The 25268-nt window shown below is 43.4% G+C and overlaps 1 protein-coding gene across 5 annotated transcripts in view; it reads left to right on the top strand.

Moving 5' to 3' along the window:
* Positions 1–25268, top strand: part of FLI1 (Fli-1 proto-oncogene, ETS transcription factor) — an 88531-nt gene that overhangs the window by 25287 nt on the left and 37976 nt on the right. For all 5 annotated transcript variants that reach the window (XM_054802902.1, XM_054802904.1, XM_054802901.1 and 2 more), the window contains one exon: positions 24906–25117. In XM_054802902.1, coding sequence (XP_054658877.1) covers positions 24906–25117 — 212 coding nt within the window. The remainder of the gene's footprint in view (positions 1–24905; positions 25118–25268) is intronic.

The raw sequence follows: 25268 nt of genomic DNA, 5'->3' as shown, positions 1-25268 counted from the left end.
CTCACGACTGATTCATACCTTTCTCATGCCAGCACTACTAGCTTAAACAGCACTTTCCCTTCCCTGACCTTATGCCCCCAGTGCATTTACAGACCACTGCCATACCTCTCTCTGTTTTGCCGGGATAAACAGATATCTTCTAATCTCTTTCATAAACCCCCTTCTCCCAGTTATTCCTTAGCCCTCAGCTGCACCTGTTCCTGCTTGAATTTGTCTTTCCTTCAGCATCAGTCACTGGAGCGGCACACGCTGTTCCCAGTGCCTGGCATTAACACGCACTGGAAGAAACCTCCCTGATGCAATTCTGGGATTGCAATGCTTTTTCTTTTTCTTTTTCTTTTTTTTTTTTTAACTTCTGGCGAGTCAGAAAAATACATGAGCAGTTAATTCACTCCAGTCTTTGTCCTCAGCAGTGCCAACCTGGTTCAGTTAGTTGTTCTGCCACAGGTTTCCTGTATGAGTTCAGGCATTGCACTTCATCTTTCTGTATCTCAGTTTCTCATCCATAGAAGTAAGCAAATGCCTTCCTTCCTTTCTTGTCTGGTCGATTTGGAGTTGATGCTCTTACGCGGTGGCACTGATGGCGTTTCTGTTCACGAACAGCAGCTACAATGATCTCAGTGTGGGCACATCCTGCAACGGAATGTACTGAACAGAAAAACCCAGCACTTCTTGCCATTATATTATTTATTCAACAACCTTCTACCATGTTCCTCAGATGTGGGTATAGCTAGCAATCTTTTGAGTCATGTACTTATTTGTAACGTGGGTTTGTAGCGTTGCAGCTGTGACGGGCGGGCATGTTTTCCCTTGGATCAAAGACCATTCCGAGCTGTCCAGAAGGAGTAAGAAGGGTGTGAAGTCCAATAGGTTTTCCAGATTTTTGCAGCAAGTGCCCTGGCCTGCCTCGTGAAGGAGTCCAGCAGAGTACGTGCGTGCGCCTGTGAAGCGGCTCCATTGATTCATACACAGAGCACACGCACGCAGCTAAAATTTCAACTAGGCCTAAATACCAGATGGTTTCTTACATAAGCCAAACTTTTATGTGTTTTAAAAAATAGCAGCCAGCACATGGTCAGGACCCCACTCTGATTGTCTATTTCTTCCATTGATTTCTTACCCTTTCTTTCACACTTTCGCAGCTCTACGATTGGTCGTTTCAAAACTTGCAGCTGCAAACTTCCAAATATAAATAAGAATTAATTAATTAACATAACCCTAAACCACAGAAGCTCTATCTTGTGAGCAGTACTTTTCTCACCATGCACTGCTCTGTGCCAGCCCGAAGGAGGAGAGCTGCCGTGCCATGCAAACGTGTTTGGAAATGCGTGATGTGGAAGGAAGGTGTGTGTCCATCAGCACAGAGGTGAAACATGTATGTAACAGGTCTGCGTACAAAGGAGCGGAAAGAGAGCAGGCTGTGAAAAGAAATCCCTCCAAGCCCTGACAGACCATTCTCCCAAATGCTGCCCAGGTCTTTCGTTACCCAGGTTTTGCCCAGGTCATGACACAAGTGACACCAGCTATTTTCAGGTCCTGAGGGCTCAGCTCTGCAAGGACAGCCCTCCCTTGCTGAGATGAACCTCCATGGTAGGAAGGTGCGTGCTCTTCACAGCCTCTTCTACCACACAAGAACAACCCTCTGGTTTCCTCACATTTACATCACCGCTTTGAGATGCGTCTTTCCAAGCCCTCCTCCACCCATTCACAAATATACAAGTGCTCGCAGACACTCTGCCTCTGCGACCTTAAGTCTTTAACAGCAAGTACAAGTGTGTGTATGTGATTTTTTTAACAGATATTAGTAGGCCAGCTGTAGTTTTAATTCAGGTAGCAAGTCCAAAAGTTGTAAGGAATTTAGCTGTGTGGAATGGTCCATACCTGACTGTTAGGTGTCTCTGCAAATGAGTTTTGTCCATGAAGCAGTATTTGATACAGATGGTGTCAGCACATGCAGTGTTTATTGACGCAAGGCTCAATGAATGTGCAATATACTGAGTAAACAAAGTGCTTTTGAGTATCATCAGCTACAGTGGATAAAAGGAGCACGGTTCTTCTCTTAGTGTAAATTGCAGGTTAAACTGGTGGAGTTAAGCAAACAGTTGAAAAATGGATCTGTCTCAGGCAATGCTGATTTTTATATATATATATATATAAAATTTGTATTTATATATGTATGTTGCACCTTTGCTGTTCCATTAACTCCATCAGAACTGACCTGGATTCAAATTAGGGCCAGTGGGGTGAGCAGCTCTAAATAACCATCACTGTTGACTTCTGTAGCATTGCACACATAAAATGCTTCAAAAGTGATTTTGCGGGACAAGTCCTTGACTCTAGTCTTTCATCTGAATCTCTCTGTTACTAAACCCAGTACTGCGGTGATATGGGTTCATGCAGCTACATACCTGCTTATGTGCAGGATATTTCATCTGGAAATGATGAGAGGTTGAAGCGGGGCAGGATGGCCGGCTCCCACACCCTGGGGGAATCCTGCAAAGGAGCTCTGAAAGATAGTTTTGCTGTAACAACTATCTTAGAAGAAAAAAAGCTGGTTTGTGCTTAAAACATGAGATTACAATCCAGGACACTTGATTTCCCTTCCTGGCTCTGCCAGTGACTTTCTGTACAACCACAGGAAGCCACTGAACTGCCAGGCAGGACTGATCATTCCCTGGTTTTCTATTTTGCCTACCCAGACCCTGAGCTGTTTGGCATAGGAGTCATCCTCCAGAGTGTATTCACCCATCGCTAGCACAGGGGCAACTTGAGGTTTACTCATCTGGAGTCGGGCAGTGGAGTATTTCACCAGGAATTGTGTCCACGACGTGTATTTGGTTATTCACTCTGTTATGACTAACTTAATGGGCTATATAGATAAGAATATTTCTAGAAGAGAAACATGTTCAGAAACCTGAAATTATCTTACCATCTAAGATCGTAATCAGTCATCTATTATTTAGTAAAAAAGATAAAGAGGAAAGATCTGTCATCTGGTATCTACTCTGCTCAGCAGAAAACAATCACGCTCACATGTCCCTTTCTTTCGAAAAAGCTAGACTTTTTGAAGAATGCTGTTCAGTCATTAGAGCAAAAGCCTGCAAGTGGAGTCTCCTTGGCTTTATTCCTCTTTCTTACCCAGAGACCCTGAGCAAATCATTAGAGCTTTCTGTGCCTTGATTTATCCTAATTGTAAAATAATGATGGGTAAGGCTGAAAACTGACAGATCTTCACAAAGAGCTTTGTAAGGCTTGGATAAAGAATGCTGTAGGTGCCTAAAACATCGATAGAAAATCCTCTCTGAAATAAAGTTCAAAGCAGCTGGATGCGAGAGATGGGGGGTTTTGCAACTAGGAAAGGAAAGACACTATTTATCGTACCCAAAATGTTCTAGTCACTTATGAAACGCAGGCTCTGAAGCCTGTATAACCTAAAACAATTGCATTAACAGAAGTCTCACGTGACACGTTGTATTGAGCTTGTATAGTCACAGCCCCTCAGCATGAGCAGGAGGGGCGGTAGCTGCACCCCACAACTATGTTTCTAGAAGCCGATGTGAGAGCAGTGGCTATCGTCTGCTCAGCACTACACACTCTCATGGGCACTTTTTTCTTTCCAGCCCTGATAATCAAAGATGCAAAGGTCACGTTAACTGTGGGTTGCTTTTTCCTGAGCAGAAACGTATATAACGTGCACGTGAAGCACAACAAAATCCTTGCTCTGATGATCTGATTAAAAGAATCTGATGAGCAGCAGCAGCAGCAGAGCAGAGGCGTACCAAGGGGGCTCTCACCCACTCGCTTCGCCCTTGCTGCTTGCTAACCAACTTGCTCTCTCAGCGCTATCATTGTTTGATTTCGGCCTGCTGAGACAGGTGCAAATCTGCTTCCAGATCCCACTTGGATATGTGGCGGGCAAATTTTCATTAAAGGCTGCAATAACAAGACATGGCTCTTGTCTCTCAATGCTCTATAGAACTGGGAACCTCTTCTGCATGCACCTGACAGTGTCTGCGAGCAGGGGCACAGTGCCTGGCTTGCTAAGGACAAGTGCTTTCCAGCCGGGGGGGGCACGCTGGGATGTTTGCACCATTTTGTCTCGTTAGACAGTCATTTAGCAAGTGCCATTTGTTGCAAGCTGATTCTTAAAAAACAAAGGGGAGAGAAAATGCAGTTAAAATGAGTTTTGCCTTTTGAGCAGGCTCAGAGCCTTCCCCCGCTTCATGGAACTCTAGAGTGCGGTTGGGTGTGGGGGCGTTGCAGGAGTGGAAACCCTGATTGCAGATGCAAACATTTCACTTAGAGGCTGGTTCTTCACTCATCCTAATAAAAAAGATGCACAAGGTAAATAAAAAGATGCACAAGGTAAGCCAGACGGGCAACCTGAGGCATAGAAGGCCTGGTCCCTGATATGGTCATTCTGGGCAGTGGCGTTAGATGAGTGCTCCTTGTCTTACTTGGTCAAGGTACACAGGACCTTAGTGCAGGAGCTGAGAAATGTACCATGAACTCTGGGTTTTCTCTCTCTAGTCGCACCTTAGCAGAGTGAGGCAGGACGGAATGAATTTCTAGAAATATTAGGAAATTCAGATATATTCCTTGCACGCAAACAGCTGGAGCTTCAATCGTGGTAAACCCATTCTAGTGAAGGTAATGAAGAACGTCTGGCGTTTGCCTCCTGTATTTTTAGATGGACAATTACATTGCGGATTAGATGAGCGATGGAGAGCAGAGACCTGCTGATATAACAAAATGCAGAGAAAGAGGCATGTGACTTGAGAAACACAAAGAAACAAGTGAGATAACCCTGCAGAAAGCAAGAGGGAACCTTCTGCACCCATCCAAAGGCTAAGAGGGCAGCCCTGGTATTAGGTTTAAGTGCATTTCCTTTCTGCCAGAAAAGACCTAAGAAATCTGAGGAGCATGCAGCCGACGGGAGTTATCAGGCAGGTGAAAACAGCAAACAAGGCTAGTGCAGTTGTGAGCTGCCTCTGCATTAATACTCTCATGTCACCAAGCTGGGCTCATAATAAACACTCTGTGTGATACGAGTGCACGTGTCAGAAGGGTTTTGGTTCTGCATACCACATGGCCTGAGAGGCTTTGAGAAGTAAGAGCGTACAGAAGAGGAGCAAGAAACGGGACAGTGTGGGGCTGTTTGACTTCTGCAGAAGGACTGCAAGAGAAATGCTGGATGACATGGCAATGCTGTTACCAGCTCTTGTGGTATTTGGTTTTCATCTGGAAAGCCTGAATTGCATTCTAATTACATAAGAATATCAGCATTTATTTAATAAAAGTTAATTTCTTAGGATTGCAGGGAAAAGCTAGAAATTATGTCCTAAAAAGATTAAAACCCCATTTATAAATACAATTAGACTTTTAATGAAGATTATGTTCAATTAAAAGGCTCTTGCTGCACTCCCAGCTGCTCTGAACCAGAAAAGCGTGAAGCATGATGCAGAGACGCTTGCACTGGGTCTGTTACAAAGCAGGAAAACTGCACGAACAGGGACTGTGCTGCTTGCAGAGCTAAGGTGGTAAGTTGAGGTGGCACAACTGTGAAGCATGTGGCTGCAAACCAAAGCCCTTCATTGCTTGCTCTATACATCCTCCTAATGATCATGATCATCTTTAAAAGAAGGAAAACAAGAAAAAGAATGGCTTTAGGGGTCTAATTTTAGGCTGTGAGGGATGGATTGGCAAGGAAGGGGACAGGTAGAATCTGTAGATGCCAACAGGGTCTAAATGCCAAGGATGCGCAACGATGACTTTAAGGGCTGCAGGGAGATCCAAGAAGGTTTCTGCCTTTGAGCAGGGCTGTCATTAATATGGTATGTTGTGCCAACTTGGCCTGTGGGCAGCCCTGCCTAAAGGGTAAGGCATAAACCAGTGAGGCGAGGGTATGGAAGTCATTTGACAGGTAGGTGATGCACAGCAAGTGGTGTGTGAGCTCGTCGTTTTAAAATTAAACCTGGCAAAACCCCAGGAAAGGCCTTTTTGGGAGATGGAGTCAGAGAAGTTGTTTTGTGCGCCCCCAGACCATTCTATTTCTATTATTCCTTCTATCACGCAAATGATAAAAGGAGGGGGTTGAGTCATGTTTATTAATTCAGAATGACAATAGGACACCTGGACTAGCACCTGTCAGAATATGATGCAAATTAGCCCAGGAAATCTGGTCTTGATCAGTGCAACCATAATGAAGTGCTAATAGAACTGATAATGATTTGAACAGTATTCATAGGAACAGGCTTTGCTCGGATATTGGCTCAATTGCATTAATTAATGCGTACATACAGAAATGCAGCGTTGCTCCCATTCACGGGGACTTCCTGATGCTTTTCTGTTGCTGTTTGTTTTTTAAACAGACGAACCCAGGACTTATTATATTTGCAAACAATGGCATCATGGAGATGCTCTGATTTACTGCAAAGATAGAGAGGGATGATGTTTGAAAGCTTAAATTAAAGCAGGATTTCCTTCTGTTTTCTCAAAGGAAAGGTTAACATTTGCTAATAACTGTCACAGGCTGTAAATGGCCTAAGCGTCATATGATGGATTTTTCTGATTGCTTTTAATCGAGGTTTTTGGAGATCATGGGGCATAAACAAAGAAATGAACTGAACGTTCATAAGCCGTTCATGAGTTGAACAAACCTCAGGAGATGTGACTAAGATAAGAAAAAACTGTTCTGACAATGAAGTAATAACAGGTTCTTTGCTTCCTGAGTTACACTTTTTTATCATTATTTTAATGTTCCTTATTCTGTATCTTTCACTGAGATAAACTGGTCTGCGTAGAGGGATATATGCTTGCATAGGTTTTGTGAGTGGGTGGAGGGCTTTTTACCCTACAGAGATATAAGTTGTTATACTATCTATTTATCTCCCGTATGTGGGGTTTTTTTCTCTATCAAACTTCAGGCCAAATTTAGACTATGGGAATGAATTAGAAAAAGTCTCTTTACAGTGTTCAAATCAGCAGAAAGATGGCGAGGCTGGGAATAGGTAGATGATCTTTCCATGAAAATTATTACTTTTTGCTGAATGCCTCCCCAGGAGAAAGGGATAGATGGGATAAAGGTATTTCATTATCCCACCTGAAAACAAAGGACATGGAAATGATTTTCCAAACAAAGAGAATCCCAGGAATGGACTAATCTGTCCTGAAGAGTGAGCCCTGGGTTCTGGTAAAAGGTTTTTGGTATCATCAGTTTCTTTCTCAATAGGACCCAAAATGCACAGAATTTTTGACTCGGTGTAGACTGCATTCAGGACCACTGACTTGTGTGGGGTTTGTTTTTTTTCTCATGACATCTCACTGTGGATTTGTAAATCTGGTGAAAACAAATAGATTTAGGCCAAACATAGTGTTTACCAGGGTTCCTGTTTGCACTGAGGGAGGTGGCCTATTGTGTCAGCTGCAGAGAAGTCCTAGTCTACAGCAAACCTTTAAAAAGCAAAGAAAGGTAAAGGGGGGACGATGCAAGTTTAGCAGCGAGCATATTGGGTAAAGTGCATGCAAATCTCCAGCTGACACAAGCTGTATCCTCTCCCACGAAAAACTTCATAATAATCTGTGCAGAACATCACTTCAGGATAAACACAATAATGCTATAAATACCCCAGGCCATTTCCTGTTGTTCTTACTGCAGCTTGCACAGGGTTTGCATCTGCATGAGGGTGTGACTATAATCCACATAGTAACACATACATTAACCTCCTTCTCCGCTTCTCTGGCTGATTGTGTTCTGAGTTTGAATAAAAATGTGTTTTTCTTTCTAAACAAATGCATTATTTGTCAGTTAACCTGTGGCTTGTTCCACTGAGCTAACATTCATCATTAATGAATTGAGCAATACTCTTTTCTTTATGTAAAGAATTTAGGGCAGCAAAATGGTAAACTCTTCTGCTAGTGAATCGATGAGTTGACCCGAATATAATGAGTCATGGTCATATACATTTCTCATTTGAGGTTGTTTCAATTTATGCACATTCTTAATTTTGACTGTCATACTTAAAGGCAATTAAACACACCTTAAACCGTGACTTGAGATGAGCAAAAAGGCAACATCTTTCCTGAATGTTTTATACTCAATATTTATTGAATTGTGTATTTTAAGTGGATTTGTTACTTTAGTGAAAACAGAAGCACAAGTTGCACTTACATCTGCTTATTAATTACATAAATATAATGAAAAGAAAGCAAACAAATTGCAGAGGGAGGCCCCTGACTTCTGATGTATGAATTAAGTCTTTAGAGGACTAGACTGAATGTTCCTGTAACTATACAATTTTTAACTCAGCAATTTCATTCAAATGGATAATTTTTTTTTTTTAAATAGTGTTGGCAATGTGCTTTTTACTGCACAGAACAAGCTAAAAGCCTGGATTATGAATACTTGCCGAATGGCTTACTTTCCATCTAAATTAAGCCAAAACTTAGGGTCATATATAAAAAAAGAATGTGGGCACGTCCAAAGAAGATACTGTACTGCTTAAGTCTTAAAAATTTCCCTCCTAAAGTAAAAAACAAACCTGGGTTTACATTACCCAGATTTACTAAGCTTGGATCTAACTTTTAAGTTAGGTGGTCAGTTTTTATCAGACAGTCAATCCCATCTTCATTCAACAAAAGCAATTAGAAATAGTTCCTTTAGTTTATATAAGAAAATGGTTAAAGAAGAGAATTTGGCCAAGATAGCATGAGATGGACAAATACAAGAGAAACTGCCCTGTTTGTGAAAGTAACCAGGACCCAATAGCTAATCCATTTGCTGCTGTCCATGAGAAAACAGAAAAAAAAATGCTCAGAAGAAGTGTCTTTTTTAAAAAGATCACTGTAAAACAATTTGCCTGTGAATATGAACAAATGAGGCAGAGTGGGTGTGTGCAATGGATATGTTTCATGTGAAAGGCAAGGAAGGAAATGGGAATAGCAGGCAAGTATGAGGGAAAAAAAGCCTGATGAATGAAACAGAGACAGAATGCTCTGTTCGTGCTCCTGCTTATTGAGATTTTACCTCCATGCAATTTTTATGTTAACTGAGTTAAGGCAGAGAGTGGGATTTTCAAAAGCTTTGAATGAAGGAGAAAATGTATTTTGCTTGATTCATAGTTATGCCTTTGAAGATACCCCTAAAGAAAACGCCTTACTTACATGTCACACTACAGCTCAGCATCTAAAGCAGTGTCATAAGAATCCAAATAATTGGGTGCTCAGCCTGATTTTACTACAGTTGTGCTGTTTGACCTTCACTGAATGATGTCTTTGTGTCTTGTCTGATTGCATGTTAAAGAAAAGGTTTTCATGGATGAGAAAAGTGGCGTGAAATCTACCCCTAAACGCAACCTTTAGTATGTGAAATAAAACAAGGCAATATTTTGACATGTTTAACAACACCCACCTAACACTTTTCTTTGAAGATACTCAGAAAATTGTTTTCCTGGTGAATAACCCTGAGGTCCTCTGGCATTCCTAAACATGTTACGTCGACTGTGACATGAAGAAGTAGTAGGAGGGAGTAGCACATTTGTAATTACATCAGTGTAAGATATGTAAAACGTATCTTGCCATGAGGTCCTTTCCAACCTAGATACCTGGCAGGGGAGCTATGGGACACCCTACGACGGTGAGACAGACCATTTGGGCACCAAGTGCTCAGAAGGGACAACCAAAGAGGGAGATTAAACCATTGCCATTTCATTTTTTCAGGTGCTTCCCCTAAACTTCATTGTTTTTCTAAAGTGAGAGACGTGGTCTGATGGTCTGATCTGATCTGTAGCCCTTGGAAGCTGAGGGAGACTACTGAGCTCTCCTGTGAAAAGAGAAGAGAGGGTGCTCCACCGTCTCTGCTTCCCCACACCTACATTTATCTGTATCATTAGCACATTACCACATATAAGCTTTTGCCCTGCCAGCTCCTGTTGGGAAATGACTCATATTTCCAGGTAGGCCAATCTATTCTCACACCTGCAGGTAGGGGTTTGGCAACATGAATATTTATTTTTGATCCTTCATTAGCTGTATTAACTGGTGCATGCCAGACTTCCAGTTGTATAGCTTTTTGTGGTTTATTAACAGGTACCTCAGAAGCAAAAATTTTTCTGTCAGCTTTTATGGTGTAGCCAAATAGTAGGTGCCCATGTCTTCAGTCAGTGAATATTGCAAGCCAGCCTCTGCTTTTTCTGCCTGTGTTACCTTCTCATTCCCAACCAAAAGGAGTGAGTCTGGGGGGAGAGTTGAATGCGTACAGCGCCAAGGTACAAGAGAGGCCATAATATCTCTCAAAATCTCTCAAAGTGCTGCTGTAATACCACCATCCCCACTTTATAGCTTTCTTCTGAGAACTGCCATTGCTGTGTGAGTAAGCGTGTGCATTTTAATATGAGCTCTTTCTTCCTGTGTTTTCTGGATTGTTCATACCTAGCTCTTACGCAGCGTTTTGCATCCATTAATTTTGAAGTGCTTTACCCAAAAGGTCACTTTCACTATTGCCCCTATTTTGTAGCAGCTCTATAAGGTGTTTTGTCACCAAGTCACCCAACAGACCCCAGGTCCCCTCAAAGCTATATTGTGTGTGAGGAGCTGATTTGTCTTTCTTACTGTTCATCCTATAAACATCATCTGAAGCAATGTTTCAAATCTCTTTGTTTTCCCCATTGAAGAGAAATTGTCTTCGTCATCATCACGAACTAACAGGAACAGACAGGGCAGCTAACAAAGAGGCACCGCTGAATTACTGGGTATTGGCCAGCCAAATACTTGCTCTTAAGAGGATGCTGATGAGGAAAGCGACTGTTAGACTTGCCATGAGGAAGACACACTTCTTCCCTTGGATGTTTATGTGGTACCTTTCCAAACCAGTAAGAACCTGTCCGTTGTGGGGATCACCCTTGTGCCGGGAGGAGGATCAGACCCCCTGAGGATGCAGCTCAGGCTTGCAAGAGCTGGTCAGCCCAGTCTGTGTCAGGTATCCCAGACAGGGGCTCCACTTTTTATTTGGTCCTTACGTATGTCTCTTGGAGACCTCTGCTTCCCTCCAGGATAGGAATCTCCTGTAGTTTTATTCACCAGGATATCAAAATGCCAAATCTTAAAGATATTGAGGTACCTGCGCAGGCAAATGAAATCAGCCAGAGTTAAGAACTTCACAGATTTTCTTAAACTATTTCTAAGCATCTAATTGCTTCTTTAGGTGTCTGTATAAAGTCTTAAAAATATCATTAAAAGTCTACAGGCTACAACTGCTTAGATACTGAAATTTTGCCAGGACAGATAGTGCATATTTTGTGTGTTTGAGTCAGAGTCATTCATGCATTCACATTTAAATGCACAAATATGCGAACACCTACAAGGAATATTTGATCATCACCCTAAAGATAAAGGCAGAACTTCTGCTGGCTTTCCTGGCATGGTAGCAAACCTGAAGAGACTTACTTGGCCCAGTCTCCAAAATTGTAACAGAATTCACCCTGTGTTTGTATCTGGGACATATACAAGAAGATGCATGTTAGATACGGTCTGATCTTTTTCAACTTAGTGTCTTTTCATTAGAAAGATGCAAATTTAACAAAGCCCTACCTATTCACTGTAAAGGTTGATTTTTGACAGTTTTCTCATTTGCTGAAAGCCCTACTTCGAGCTTTCTCAAGTTTTCCATTTTTGTTTTGAAACTACTCTTTATTTAGAAACATAAGCCAATTGCAATATTTTAAGAAAACTGAAAAGGCTAAAACTGCAACGAAACATTCAAAATATCTGAAACAAAATATTTCAGTTAACTTAAGGTGGACTTCTTTGGATAATCATTTTGACATTTTGTCCAACGTCAGGATTGGAAACTGTCTCACAGCCTCCATAATTTTCTCAGGATTGGAAAACAGCGTGTTGCCACATTCTAGGTTTGTCCATCTCTTACCCTGTGGCCTTGACACCCATTTTTGCCCCTCATTTTACGCAGAGAGCTTTCACTTGAGTTGAACAAACAATTTTGCTGTCTAGATGGAGCCCGCATCTCCCAAATATCACTCTAATATTGAAACCACAGGACCATCTTTTCTATGCTTCCTGTACACTTCCTGCTCACTTGAAAGCTGAGGAAATGAGGTAGCTTGAGGTGTGAACATTATTAGTGTATTTGTTTGTATTGTGAAAGCACTAAGACAGCAGAGATACAGAGATACAGATGACTAAATATGGACCAGCACGCCAAGGTGCTGGGCTCAGAAAAGAGGAAAAAAAACCCCTCTAACAGCCCATTTCCCCAAGGCATTTACAAGCAAAGTGTTAAACAAGCAGTAATGTATTCCTTACACTGCCCTCTCCGTGTGGATATACGTGCAGGTATTGCATGAAACTCTTAGTCAGGGCAAAACATAATGTTGGTATTGGTTTGGGACTATGCCAATGTGTGTCTCAATTTGTTTTCTTTTTTTAAGCCCTCAATTTCACTAACAAATCAGAAATGGGTCTTTGAAGGGTGGTTGGTTATTGGCTTTTTTTTTTTTTTCCTCTCTGCAATTTTCTTCAGAAAGAACTGAGCAAAGACAAGAAAGAGCAGAACCGTACCTGGCTTTCAGCCAGCTAAAGGCAGTGGTAAAACACATACCCACTGACTAGTGCAGCTGAGGCCACAGAGATGACACCCAAATTCCTTGGGCCGGGGAGAACTCCTTCTCTTGAGCTGCTTCAAAACTTCCAGCCAAGCCAATACCTTTTTTTTTAAAAAAAAAAAAAAAAAAAAAAAAAATCCTCCTAAGAGTTTTAATAGCATGCTAGCGTAGGTTCTCGCTTTTGCACAGAAACCGTAGTTGCCTCTCTGTAGGGTGGCTGTCTGGTTAGCACAGTCGGAATTAGGAGGGGGGCTATTTTATTAGCTGGTAAAGCTGATTGATTTATTAGAGCAGAAATCTCTTGCTAGCTCCAACACAGGTTATTCTCCAAATGCAAACTCTATTTCATTTCACACACACAAAATAGCCAAAGTGCCTGTGTTATGAATAGGCCCCTTTGTTACCCTGCGAATCGACAAGACAGACTGTTTAGTTCATGTCTGTACATTAGCAAAGGAGGACGGGGTCTGTGAGACAGATGTGGCCTTTAATTGCATGGAAATATTAGAAGATCGTTAAGCCATTTTTGACAGGGTTTTCCTCTGACTGAGGGAGTAGAGCGTTGTTTCAGGGAAGGCGCAAGGAGCGGCCCTGTCTTGCCGACCCCACAAATAGGACCTTGTCCTACTCCCTCACCCCAATGCTAAACAAAACCAGAGGAGATTTAGTCAGAAGCCCCACTTTCCTGCCAGAGCTGCAGAACTACATCTCAGAAAGAGCTCTCTTTAAATTGCATCTGATAAAAGGCTTTTCAACACGGCTCAGGGGACTTGCCCTGTTAGAGATAAGACCAGCCGTATCAGCTCTGCTAAGAACATGGAGATGTGCTGAGAGGCCTGCTTCTTATTTATGTTAGCACGATTTGAGTGTAAGAAACTCTTCAGCAAAAGGAAAATGTGCTGCAGTCATCTCAGAAAACATCACAAAGTGTTGCATGTAAAGGTAATCCTCTTCTCTATAGGAAAGTAAGCTCTTTTTGGGGGACTGGGTTTTATTCTTAGTTTAGCTACACTCTACCAAATGACTTTGTGCAGAGTGTTTGGTTGCTCTGCATTGGTTCCCGTGCAGTAAAATTAACGTAACAACCTCATGTCTGTCTGCATGGCACCCCTGAGATACTGGCTTTGTCTATTAGGCATATTGCTATGAAAGTAGGAGCCTGACAGCTCCGTACGTCACAGTTATCAGGCCTCAGCTAATGATTTTCATTAAGCCCAAACCAAACCATGAAATTAATTGCTACAGGTGGGGATTTGCACGTGAGCTGAGGGATTGTGTGGATCATGTGGAGGTCTGAGTGAAGGTCCTAGAGATGACAGAAACCTGACAGAATCAGCCCCAAACTGGTCCTTGGGTCTATGTGTTTTTAGCATCACCTCCGGTAAAGGAGAATGCCGGGATGCAGAGCGACCTACCGAAAGCCCTAGCACTGAATCTGCCTCAGTGCTGGGATGTGACTACTGCCAGCCTTGGCTCCCAGCCCTCTGCCCCCCAAACATACTGAGAACCTGTGCTCCGCTTCTTGCCTGCTTTCCCTGCAGCAAAACATTCGAAACTCCCTGCTATGGATTCATTCATGGCCTCTGCCTCCCTCGTCTGCTTCACCGGGGCCAAGGGGAGCCGGCAGAAGCAGCCATTAGGTCTTACAGGTGTGGAAAACTATCCCTGGGCGCAGACTTCTTGAGGTGGCAGTAGCAAGAGACCTTGTTTATCTATGCAAGGCTCAGTACCACGCTGATAAAACCAACAGACTTTCTGTTAATGGTTACAGATAAGAGATTTTGGTAAGTTTTTTGCTCAGCCTCAGAGGAGAGTAAGTTTTACTTTTGTCTAGCAGTTCTAGTCCTAGGATAACACTTGTCACCTCTGTGACCTCCTTCTTCCGAGCACACTGGAGCATTCTACAAAATCTGAGCTCTTTTGGGGGCAGCCATCACACAAATAGGGAAACCAAGACACGGGGACATTAACACAGCTGTAAACAGAACCAATATTTTTTATTTTTACTCTCACATCTTCTGCTGTTGAGTTAGCCAGAAGGCAGCATTCACTGGCAGATGCCAGTAGAAGGGACACCAGAGATGGAGTTAGATGTATGTATTTAGGCTGTTTGTTTGTCTTCAGCAATAGCTTTGCTATAGTATTAGGCATCAGAAGTTATTTTAGTATTTCAGTTTCCTGAAAGAGGAGTGTTGGTAGGGTAGTCTTTTCTCTGTGATGTTTGGTATCGCTAGGAAGAATAGCACCTTGTCAACTCCTCTTTGTATTGTAATGTTAACTTTGGGTTCTAGCCCAGGTGCCAGTAGGGGATTTGGACCCATAACTTTTTGTCCAAGACGTAAGAGTGATGGCTATCCCTGAATCCTTCCAGGACCTTTCTCTTGCACCAAAATCAAAACATCAGTGTTTCTTTGTAAAGAAATGAAAAGCCCCTGGGAACTTCCAGTGGTGTAAACTGGGTTTTCCTGTTCAAATATCTCGATTGAGATTGACAAAGAACATATCTCAGTGTAATCCCGCTGAGCTATTTTCCTTGGAATGCCACGAGCAGGCTTGTTCACAAAATCTCTGCTTTTCCTATAGGCGTATGCAGAAACAATCTCGTCACTGGAGCCACAGGGGCTGGGCTCGGTGCACAAGAAAAACACAGATCCATGCCATCCCAGCGGGGTGGCAGCCGTCAGTTCCGCTGCCAAGTGGAGGAGACCAGTTGGGAACTGGATAAGGAGCCAGGAGAGACTGGGTATTCTGCAGAAGGCATCAATGCACGGCTTTATTAAGCACTTAGCTGGGCAATGATGGCACCTGCGTTTGCAGCCAGGATCGGTGGGCAAAGGAAATGGAAAACCTGGTCCCAGTATTGTTGCTAACTACTCGTCTTTTGACTGGGCAGTCTCATGAGGTTTAAGCCTAATATTTTAGAGGGATTCTAGGGACTGTGGCTCCCAACTCCTGCTAAATGTGAATGTGATTTGTGTAACTTCAGGCTCTTTTGCAAATCTCAACCTTGGGACTTGTTCATCCCAGTAAATGCCATTTTTCTGGTTAAGAGGCAGATAACAGTTTCACAGTGCTCTATCGAGCATATGCATATGCTTTTTGGGAAAAAGTCGGTTCCTATGAGTCCTGAACCATGTCCCCCTTTTCCTCTTATCTCTGTACTTACAGTTGACAACAAACCTAACTGAAACACTGAATTTATGTTCTGAATATCATGAGCACTGAGACCCTGAACACAGATTTAATCACAACATAGCCCAGGGACCGGGGCCAAACCCAGAACGCAAATAGACTCGAGCCCTAATGCTTGAAATCTCAAGCCACATCTGGTTTAGGATTCAGCTGCAGGACTGTGTTGGACTTGTATTTGCCCCCTCTGATACAGTGTCCAGACCTTGCAATATGCACTGTAGATGTCAGTGATGGATTATGCCTTTTATTTCCTTTTGGCTGAACCTTTCCATCACAAAGCATTCCCTAGGTAAGAGGCGTTGAGCATTGCTCAGGGCTCCTACCCCTGTTTCACGGGAGAAGCACATACTGCGCTCTCTCCTGGAGACTCTGCTTTGATTCTTTCATGCTGTTGTTTTTCCTTAGTCTGGAATAAGTCATCTTGGGCTGAAAGTGCATGTTTTGTTCTCTGCGGATGGAAACATAACAGCACCCGATGAATGTTTCCTGATGGGCTTCCTGCGATTGTGAAGGGAATGGTGTCAGAGAACAAAACAGGATACGATTGCGGTGTTTGTGAATGTAACTGGGACAATGGTATCAAAGTGAAATAAAAAATAATGAATGGGCATTGGTGTAGCAGTGAGTCAGAGCTCAGAAGAACCTGAAATATTTGTGTCTCTCTAAACTGCCACCTCCCAGATCTCAAATTCCAGGGAGAACACTCTTTTTACAGTTTCCAATGCTTTGGCAATAGGAAGCCAAACTGAAAAGATAAGATTTTTGTGGTTTGCACCTATTCCTTCATGCTTTTAAGACTCCACTTTATGTCCTTTTCTAAGGCAGCCTGAAAGAGGAAGCACATAGGTGTGACATACCCTCTCTCATGACAAACCCCCCCAGTACTTTATTGTTTTCCTTTCTAGGGTGAAACATTTACATTGAAAAGATTCGATTGCTCTTTGCATGTGGAAAACAAAACCAACAGGATCGTTATATAGTCTCAGTTTCTGGTATGAGTAAAAATACCACCAAAAAGCTCTCCTTTCAGAGAAACGGTGGCACTACTGCGATAGGCAAATGCAGTTTAAAGTGAGCTCAAGTTTTCTGAAGCAAAGTGCTTGGTCAGTCTGCAAACTCCTGATGAAATATTTGCCACCGAAAAGCAGCCTCTGGCACTACATCAAGGAGAGGAGTCAGGCAGCAGGGGCTTCAGGACAAAGCTGAGGTCAGCACAGATTTTCTGTGTAGCAGTAGACTGCATTTATTCTTCAGGATAGTTTGGGTTTGTCAGGAAGCCAGACTCTGAAACCATCTTGCAGTTTCCCTCCATGTGTCTTCAGCAGAAAAGACCATAAAAATGCTACAATAATATTTACTGAAGTGTGTATGTTCACAGTTATATTCATGTGTCTCTGTTTACAAATGCATCTGCTCAGTGCAAATCAATTATTTTACGAGGGTGAGGAAAAAAAAAGGAAGGTGAACTAGAGCTAGGTGGATTTGACTGCCCAGCTCTGGAAAGCAATCACCCATGCAGTGTCAAGGTATTCTTTGTGAGCATGGGCAACTTTGGAGCAGAAAAGCTGTGAGATCAGTGATGATGTAAGCACGGTAAACTGGCCAAGGAGAGTGTTAATACGTGGCAAAGGCTGATTGATTTTCTGGAAACGTGACATGGCTTGGAAAACATTTTGAGGGATCATATAGTCCTCCCGCCACGGCAGAGTTATGCTGATTAATTCATGGAGGCGAATCCCTTTGTAGTTAAATGAGCTGCCAAAAAAATGAAACCTGGCTCAACCTATGCCAATGGTAAAGCTTCCAGCACTTTTAACAGGCTTAAAGTTTTACCCCCAAGGTTCAGTACTCATCCTAAATCATCTCACATGTCTTGGTTGGCAGAACTGGGCAGGAATTCTCCCAAACCTTCTGGGAACAGAAGCCAGAAACTGTGGTTTGTCCCTCGTCTGCTAATGGGCAGAGACCTCATCCACCTCCTCTGCTACTCCCAGCGTGTATTTGGTACCAGCAGGGTGTGAAGCACCCCGGACGGGTAGGAATGCTTAGGGAAATCCCTATCTATAGGCCCAGGGATGCAGGTAAGCCAGCTGGAGACTGACGGGGATGTTGCATGCTCCAAAGCACAGCTGCCATTCTCTTTAAAGGAAGAGCCGCAGAACACCTCCAGGCTTTAGGAACTTAGACGATGGAAATCGCCTATCAGACATGCCCAGTCTCTTTAGCTTCAGATTTCACCATATTACTTTTAAGAGATCAAGAGGGCACAGCAGTAATTTGGGCAGGTTCTTTCTTTTTTTTTCCCCCCACTTCCTGTCCTGGTCCTGTGCTGAGACTGCCCAGAGGGATCTCCTGGAGATTTCCCATGGGGCTGGGGCTGGTGCCCATAAGCATCCTCCTCATCAGCCCCAATGCAGCATCTTGCTGGGGCGGAGTATGGGACCTGGTTATTCCTGCTTGGTATTCAGCCTGTTGGAAACAAACCATAATAGGCTCTGAACCAATTTATGTGAAGTTTAGGCTGAGAAAAAAAGTCATTGGTCCAGATCCTATAAATGTCAAGTGCTCTTCTGAAAAGTGAAATACAGAAGCATGCTTTAAGGTTGGGTTTTTTTTTTTTTCCTTTTTGAGTCAGGTTTTGGGGATTTTGAGATCAAAACAATAAAGCATTCATTTTAGCAGCCTACTTTTATCCACTTGACATGGAATTTCATGGAAATAGTGAATGCGAAAATAAAAAAAAAGGATATATTTCCTTATGAGAAATTTTGCAAAATCATTTTGCCTCATTTTTTAGGTGGCTTCGCGTGATCCCTATTTTTTTGCTATTTATGCCTATCTTATTCCTGCTTTGTTTCCTCCTAGATGAGTTATTAACTTGTGGTTTCCCATTTATTTGAATTGTGAAGAAACGATGCTGTGTTCTAAGACTGCCAAGTTACTCTCCGATGTAGTACTCTGGGTGGAAAGTGAAAGAAAGGCAGCCTGAGCTGCAGAGGAAAACTTGCGTCGCAGTTTGTCTCGGTTTGTAGTTTTGAGCAAGTCTCCAGTGCAGAGTAAGAGCAAACTTATTCCGCTATGCGCTATCATCGAAATAATTAAATGAAAGCCCTCCTTTATACACAAAGAAAGCCTCAAATCTGCAGGAACTTCAGCACAGTGTCAAAGGTATGGGGCTTTCTTAATTCTTAGTCCTGCAGCAGCAGAGAAAGCAAGACTGCACCTCCTCCCGCCCCTCCTCCTCAGGGCAGGGACAGCTCTGTGGCATGGATTACCAGCATTTGGGTTGCCACAACCCGAGTGTCATCAGCTCAGCTGGAAAATACTGTGAACAGAAGGGTTTGTTGGTCATTGTGCAATGCTGCGAGTAGATAGAAGAGGTATAGGGCAACGCACTTTGGCAGTGACGGCGCTCTGCCTGCTGTTTTCACTGCAGCATGATGATGGATCTCTGGTGCTAGCTGCAGCCCACAAACCCTCCACTGTAGGGGCAGGCCTTAAATTGATTGTGAAGGGCACAAGATGATTGGATTGTGGTTGTTAGCAATAAAATGCCTATGACTATAATTTTCCAGGGGGAGTTATGTGGAGTCCTTGCACCAGTCACATAATATCCTGTAAGGAAGGTGGCGTGGTGTGAGCAAACCTCAAGAAAAGTGTGCTGAAAAAAGCTGCAGAGGTCTTTCTTTTTGTTTTGGTTAGGTGTATTGTGAAGACTAGATATATTAGAGTGTGGGATTGCAGTCCAGGCCTTGCTTGGAATTATCCAAAAGGTTCCTTTTTTGTGTTCCAATAACAGCACAGGACGAGGCTCTGTGCCCCAGAGTGTGCATGGATCCGGGCAACAGAGGACTGAAGGGAGAAAAAAGGCACGGACAGGAGGATGATTCGCTAAAGGTTATACCAAAGATCAAGGGCAGGGATAATCATAATACTTGCCTTCCTGCCTCCTAATTCAGCGCCCAATCCATCCGAATTTGCTGCCCCAAGATCAGCACAGCCTCTGCTCCTTTTAAAATTTTATATTTGACTCATTTTCTTGTAAGTCTGATGTTATCTCTTTTCTGCTTGTATGAGATGTTGGCAGCAGAAGTGCTGACTTGTAAAACTGCAGTGCCAAAGTAATTTCTATTCAAGGAATAGATCCTCTGTGCTAACCTCAAGCCATGTGTAAGGCTAGTCGCTGCTGGTGCCTAATATTTTGGTGCTTTTCATTGTACATCTGGGCTGTTCAGACAGTGGGTCTGTGTTGGTAACATTTTTTTTATACAGATATTTCAGGTGTGATTTTCCTGCAGGACTATGAGTGGTGAATATATATTATTGCAAAAAAAAAAAAAAAAAAAAGAAAAAGAAAAAAGTCACCCCTCCAGAGATGGAAGCAATCTTTCCATGCATGGCATGATGGTTCAAGTACTCAGCATTTTCTTCTAAGTCAGACTTTGTGGAGGAGGATGAACCTTTGATCTTTAGCAATGCCTTTTAAATGTGGTTATGGCCAGAAAAGTGAATGTAAAGAGCACAAAGTCAATATTCAGTGAAAACACACTGCATGCACCTGGAAAGAGCTGTTATTGTAGACGCTGAGTTATACCTGGGACGAAAGCACTGACTGCTGTCACCTCACCAGCTCTTGATGTCATGAGCTCTCTCCCAGAGCCGAAGCCAGGGAACTGGTAACCTTTAGCGAACTTTCCTTTCCAGTGAACTTTGGATAAGGTTAAAAACCTGAACTTTCAGGAGCCTTGTCCAAAGCAAACCTCTAGAGGTTAGTGAGGACATTAGGATATCCTGGTGCAGTCATCAGTGCAACAAAGACAGTGTCAGGGACTGCGAATGGAAGACCATCGAGGTAAATGATGATGTTTCACATCATATGTCTACGTTGCACACTTGCCCCTGATTTTTACCTAGGGGTTGTTTCGTCAGACCCATTCTGTTCATATATTGCCTCAAATGTTCTGCTCAATTCATTAACTAAGTGAAAACTTTTACTAAAGCTTGCATGCCACGTCCATTTCGGGATAACTTGCTTGAAGCGTTGGTGGAGTGTCAGCCCTCCCCAGCGTGCTACCTGTGTGACCTGAAGAACAGACTGCTTTTCCTGCAGCGCACAGGGACAAAATCAAACCTCACCTTACTGAAGCACTTAGACCTGGGTCCTGGGTCTGGATGGCTCATCTAAAAAAAGGGAAAACTGCAAATTTGACCTCTTACAACTATAAACTGTTATTAAAAATAGCCATATCATATATTCGTATGTAAGGGATCCAGAAGTGTGTGCCAGCTCTATGCAAAGCTGTTTCAGCAGCCATAGCAGTGGGAGCCTTTCCTTTGTGGCAGTTCAGCGGTGGGCTGCCTTGCAAAGGCTGGGGCTGCGCTTTACAGGGAGTTGAACTTGCCTATCGCTGGGCTGCAAGCTGCCGTAGACAGGACTTGCCACATTTATGCCAGGAATGTGATTAAAAACTGGAAAAACTGAAGCTAGCCTATTCCCAGAGGCAGTATAATGTAACATATACGCCAGAATAATACACACAAGACCCCTGTCTCAGACTCAGTCTGGCCAGCTCAAGGACACAGCCCGGGAGGCAACAGCATGGGGGGAACCCTGGCGAGCTGTGGCCTGTCTGGTTAGGTTATGTTAGCACCTTTAACACCTTGATGTGTTTTCCCAGTTGCCCATCACCAAACACTAAGTAGCTCTCCGTTCCAGGGGATAGAAATTTGTCCTCTGGTATTCAATTTAACTGTTGATCTCTTCCTCAGCCAGAACTGAAGCCAAACACTTCCTAAACAGACTAGTCCTTCAAAACTGAATCCAGCCAAGCAGTGCCTCTGATAGTGAGTACAAGGAATGTTGTACACGTTCCCCATCTGGGTCTGTAGCCTGAAACTCTGGCAGGGTCAGCAGAGCCCTGTCCTCTTCCAAGAGGGTTAAACTGAGTCCTAGGTCGTCCTCACTGCTGGGACGTTATCTGAGCGGTCCCTGTCTCTGACCCTGCCAGCTAAAGGCTACCTGTTGCTTCCACCCCTTTGTTTTTCTCTTAAGCTGTAGATGAACACACCACGGAGAAGCTGATTGCACCAGGAGCTGGCGGTGTGCCACCCAACTTCCCTTCCATGCAATCAGCAATACTTGTTTGCTATTGCATGCACGACCCGCATCATAAGCAGGTGTTACAAGCCGCTATCTCTGCCTGATCTGCTCTGTGTATCTTCAGTTCCCCCAGAGCCTTGAGTCTGTAGCTTTTGTGGCTGTAACTAACTCAGGGTTTTAGCTCAAACGATTCCTGGTTCAGTAACTGCTCGGGCCTGCCGTGATGGCAGCCATCGCATTTGAATTTCTTTTCCTGTGTGCGACAGAGTTTTGAAGACGGTAGAGTTTGCAGCCTGTATGCATTCAAGCAGCAAAATGCAGAGCTGCTCGGTGCAACTGTTGCCTGCCCGTGAGATTATCATTATCCCCGTTAACGCCAGTTGCTGCTGTAGGCAGGGCCCAGCAGCCGCTTTGTCTTTCAAGGAAGATCCTTATCTCAAGGAGGCAGGCTTCTCCATCAGATATTCTGTATATCAGAGAAAAGTGTGTACTTGCCTGTGTATGTAAAGATAGTTGTACTTGGATGTAGCCCTAAGCATTGATCCTGCTCCAGGGCTGTTCTTTGGGGTGGTTTTGTTTGTTTTTTCTTTTTGTGTGTGTGAGTAGATCCCTGCTTTCCAATTTTTTTTCTGTCAGAACCTTTCTTGAGAAGGAAAATGGCTTTAGGCAGAGAAAGCGTTTTCCCAGATACTGTTTTCCTAAAAACCCCACCTTTGTGTATGTTTTTAAACTAGAAACCTCCAAAAGAAGCATTTAAAAATTTTGTTTCGTGAATTCACAGTGGTACTCATGGTTTCCCTGCCTCTGACCAGTAAGAAGCATAGCTGAGACTGGGTCTAGACAGTCGTAAGTCAATCCAGCACCCCAGGTATTTGGGGTTCCCCTCCCACCTCAGGTTATATTGTAGGGAACCCCAATTTTTTTTGTGCTGAGAGGAAGCGGAGACTTACAGAAAATGTGTCATTTAGGAACCCTGCCTGACATCCTGATTTCAGTAAATCAGAGAAGCAGCAAGTCATATTCTTGCCTCTGATGGAAAGGCTTGCTGTCTTTTAAGAGCTGTGACCAGAAGATCTCGTGTTCATGTACCTTTCTACACAGGCAAAGTTTGTAACCTGGAGATCACCTTGATCCCTTTAAGGAGTTTCTGACACAAGGCTGTGATCATGCAGGATTGCACCACAAGGAAATTCTTCCAAGGGGCACCTTCCACTCCCTAGCTTACTCTAATTAAAGCACAAAAAGGGAGGGGGTATTTTTGAAGGGTTGTGCATCACCAAGAAAAAGCTGCTGGAAAGGATAAACATGCTCTGAGCTCCTTCCGACACACAGCATTAGGCAGTGTGGGGTAAAAGCTCTCATTTTTGTTTTTTAAAGGCTGTAGGCATCACAGCTGATCAGTGTGAGAGGTTGCTTACAAAATTTTTACAGTGAATACTGTAACTTCAGCAGGACTTATGCAGATATTTGAGGGTTCCTCCTAATTCAAGCTTAGTCAGGCCCGCTTAAATTCTAGGCTACTCAGGTTTATTTGGTTTTGTTACGCGATCTGAGATCTGAGATAGAAAAGTGCTGATATTTGTAAATGCAGAGCACTAGCCTGACTCTTTCTAAGTGAGCTAATTTCAAGCTGAGAGGGATTCTCATATTTACCCAGTAGACCCTTAGCTATTGACATTTTTTGTAATGATCTCATGAGCCTGGTAATATCTGATTTGCCCTTAGATTCTCATGTAATCGGAGGATTCCAGCAGCTGCGCTTTTCTAAGTTTTCAGAATTTCTGTTTCCCTCCCTGGTTGTGGAAAAAGTTTGCAAAACTAACCTCAGAAACGACTACTTGGGGGGAGGCGGGGAGAGAGCAATAATTTATTATTTTTAAAAGCTCATGATTTGGACTGTGTCCGGTGAATTTGGAGCACTGAGGGTTTAGCAACACACCAGCTTTCAAAGCAAAGACAGTGTCTGTGTGTTCAGGGGTGACCCACTGCTGCGTACCCATCGATGTTACGGGTCTTTTGAATGCTGGGTCCACCAAGTAGGTGAGTCTGTTGCTGCCTTTGTTTCAGAGGTGTGCTCCATTAACTCACATTAAAGTAGTGTGTGCTTTTAGTTCGGGAGGTTCCTCGTTCAGTTTCTGGCTTGCCAGCCATAATGGCAGCTGTGTTATGTGCGGTTAACTTAGCTCCATAAAGAACATGCAGACCCTGTCAGATGCACTTTGAATAAGGCAGGACTGTGCCAAAGCCTTTATGAGCCTGGCATGCTTCATTTAGAAAACCCAAGCGCATCAATGGAAGGAAATTGATAGTCAAAACTTTTTGTCAACATTGGGAGTTTCAGGAGGAAAAAAAAAAAAAGGATAACAATTTCCTGTTTTTAAGCATTTCTAGAAATGCAGTTTGGTAACTCACCAGTCCTACATTTCCCACAAAATAAACAAAAAGTGTAAAGTAATGCATTTTTTATCCCACCACTAACACCCATAACTCTGACCTGTACTGACTGCTTCTCCTTCACTAGAAACCTCAAAATATAAACACCACACAAAACCCTTTGAAAGAAGATGTATAGACCTTCAAATGACACTCCAGAAATGTTACATGCTACATATCTCTCTGGTTGGTTTTGGACCAGCAAGTGCAGGCAGGTGGGCAGGTAACTATACGAAATAGCAGATGAAGCTGCTTACAGCAAGCAGTGAGAATGATATAGCACCCAGCAGCCACCTTTACTGTTTGCAGAAGTCAAGTTAACCTTAACTCTTGCCCCACCCAGAACAACACAGCAGCTAGAAAAGCAACCCACTGGTTTTGCATACGGGTTAATGGACCCCACAGAATCTGATTCAATCTGCAATCCTGGCAGATGGCAATTTCAGACAGCGCTGGGCAGCTGTGAGGCCCTTGCAGGTGCTCACCAGCTCAAAGAGAGAATAAGAGTGGAGTTACTAGTTTAGTCATGACTCTGAGCACTTGTTTTTTTTTTTTCTCCTCAGGAGGCTCTGTCGGTGGTGAGCGACGACCAGTCCCTCTTTGACTCCACGTACGGCGCTGCCACTCACCTCCCCAAGGCAGATATGACAGCCTCAGGGAACCCTGACTATGGCCAGCCGCACAAAATCAACCCTTTGCCTCCTCAGCAGGAGTGGATTAATCAGCCTGTCCGGGTGAATGTAAAAAGGGAATATGACCACATGAATGGATCAAGGTAAGGAAAGACCCTTTCCACATCTGCTGAATCTTAAATAAAAGCAAAGCATGTATCGTGCATTTGTGCTGTTGTCCTGCATATCAACAAACTCCGCTCTTTGTGTAGGACCATATCCCGCGCCCCCTGGAGCTCCTTTGTCATTGTTAAT

Source organism: Grus americana, chromosome 24 (assembly GCF_028858705.1).
Source record: "Grus americana isolate bGruAme1 chromosome 24, bGruAme1.mat, whole genome shotgun sequence".
NCBI lineage: Eukaryota > Metazoa > Chordata > Aves > Gruiformes > Gruidae > Grus > Grus americana.
This window is presented reverse-complemented; position numbering and strand designations above follow the sequence as displayed.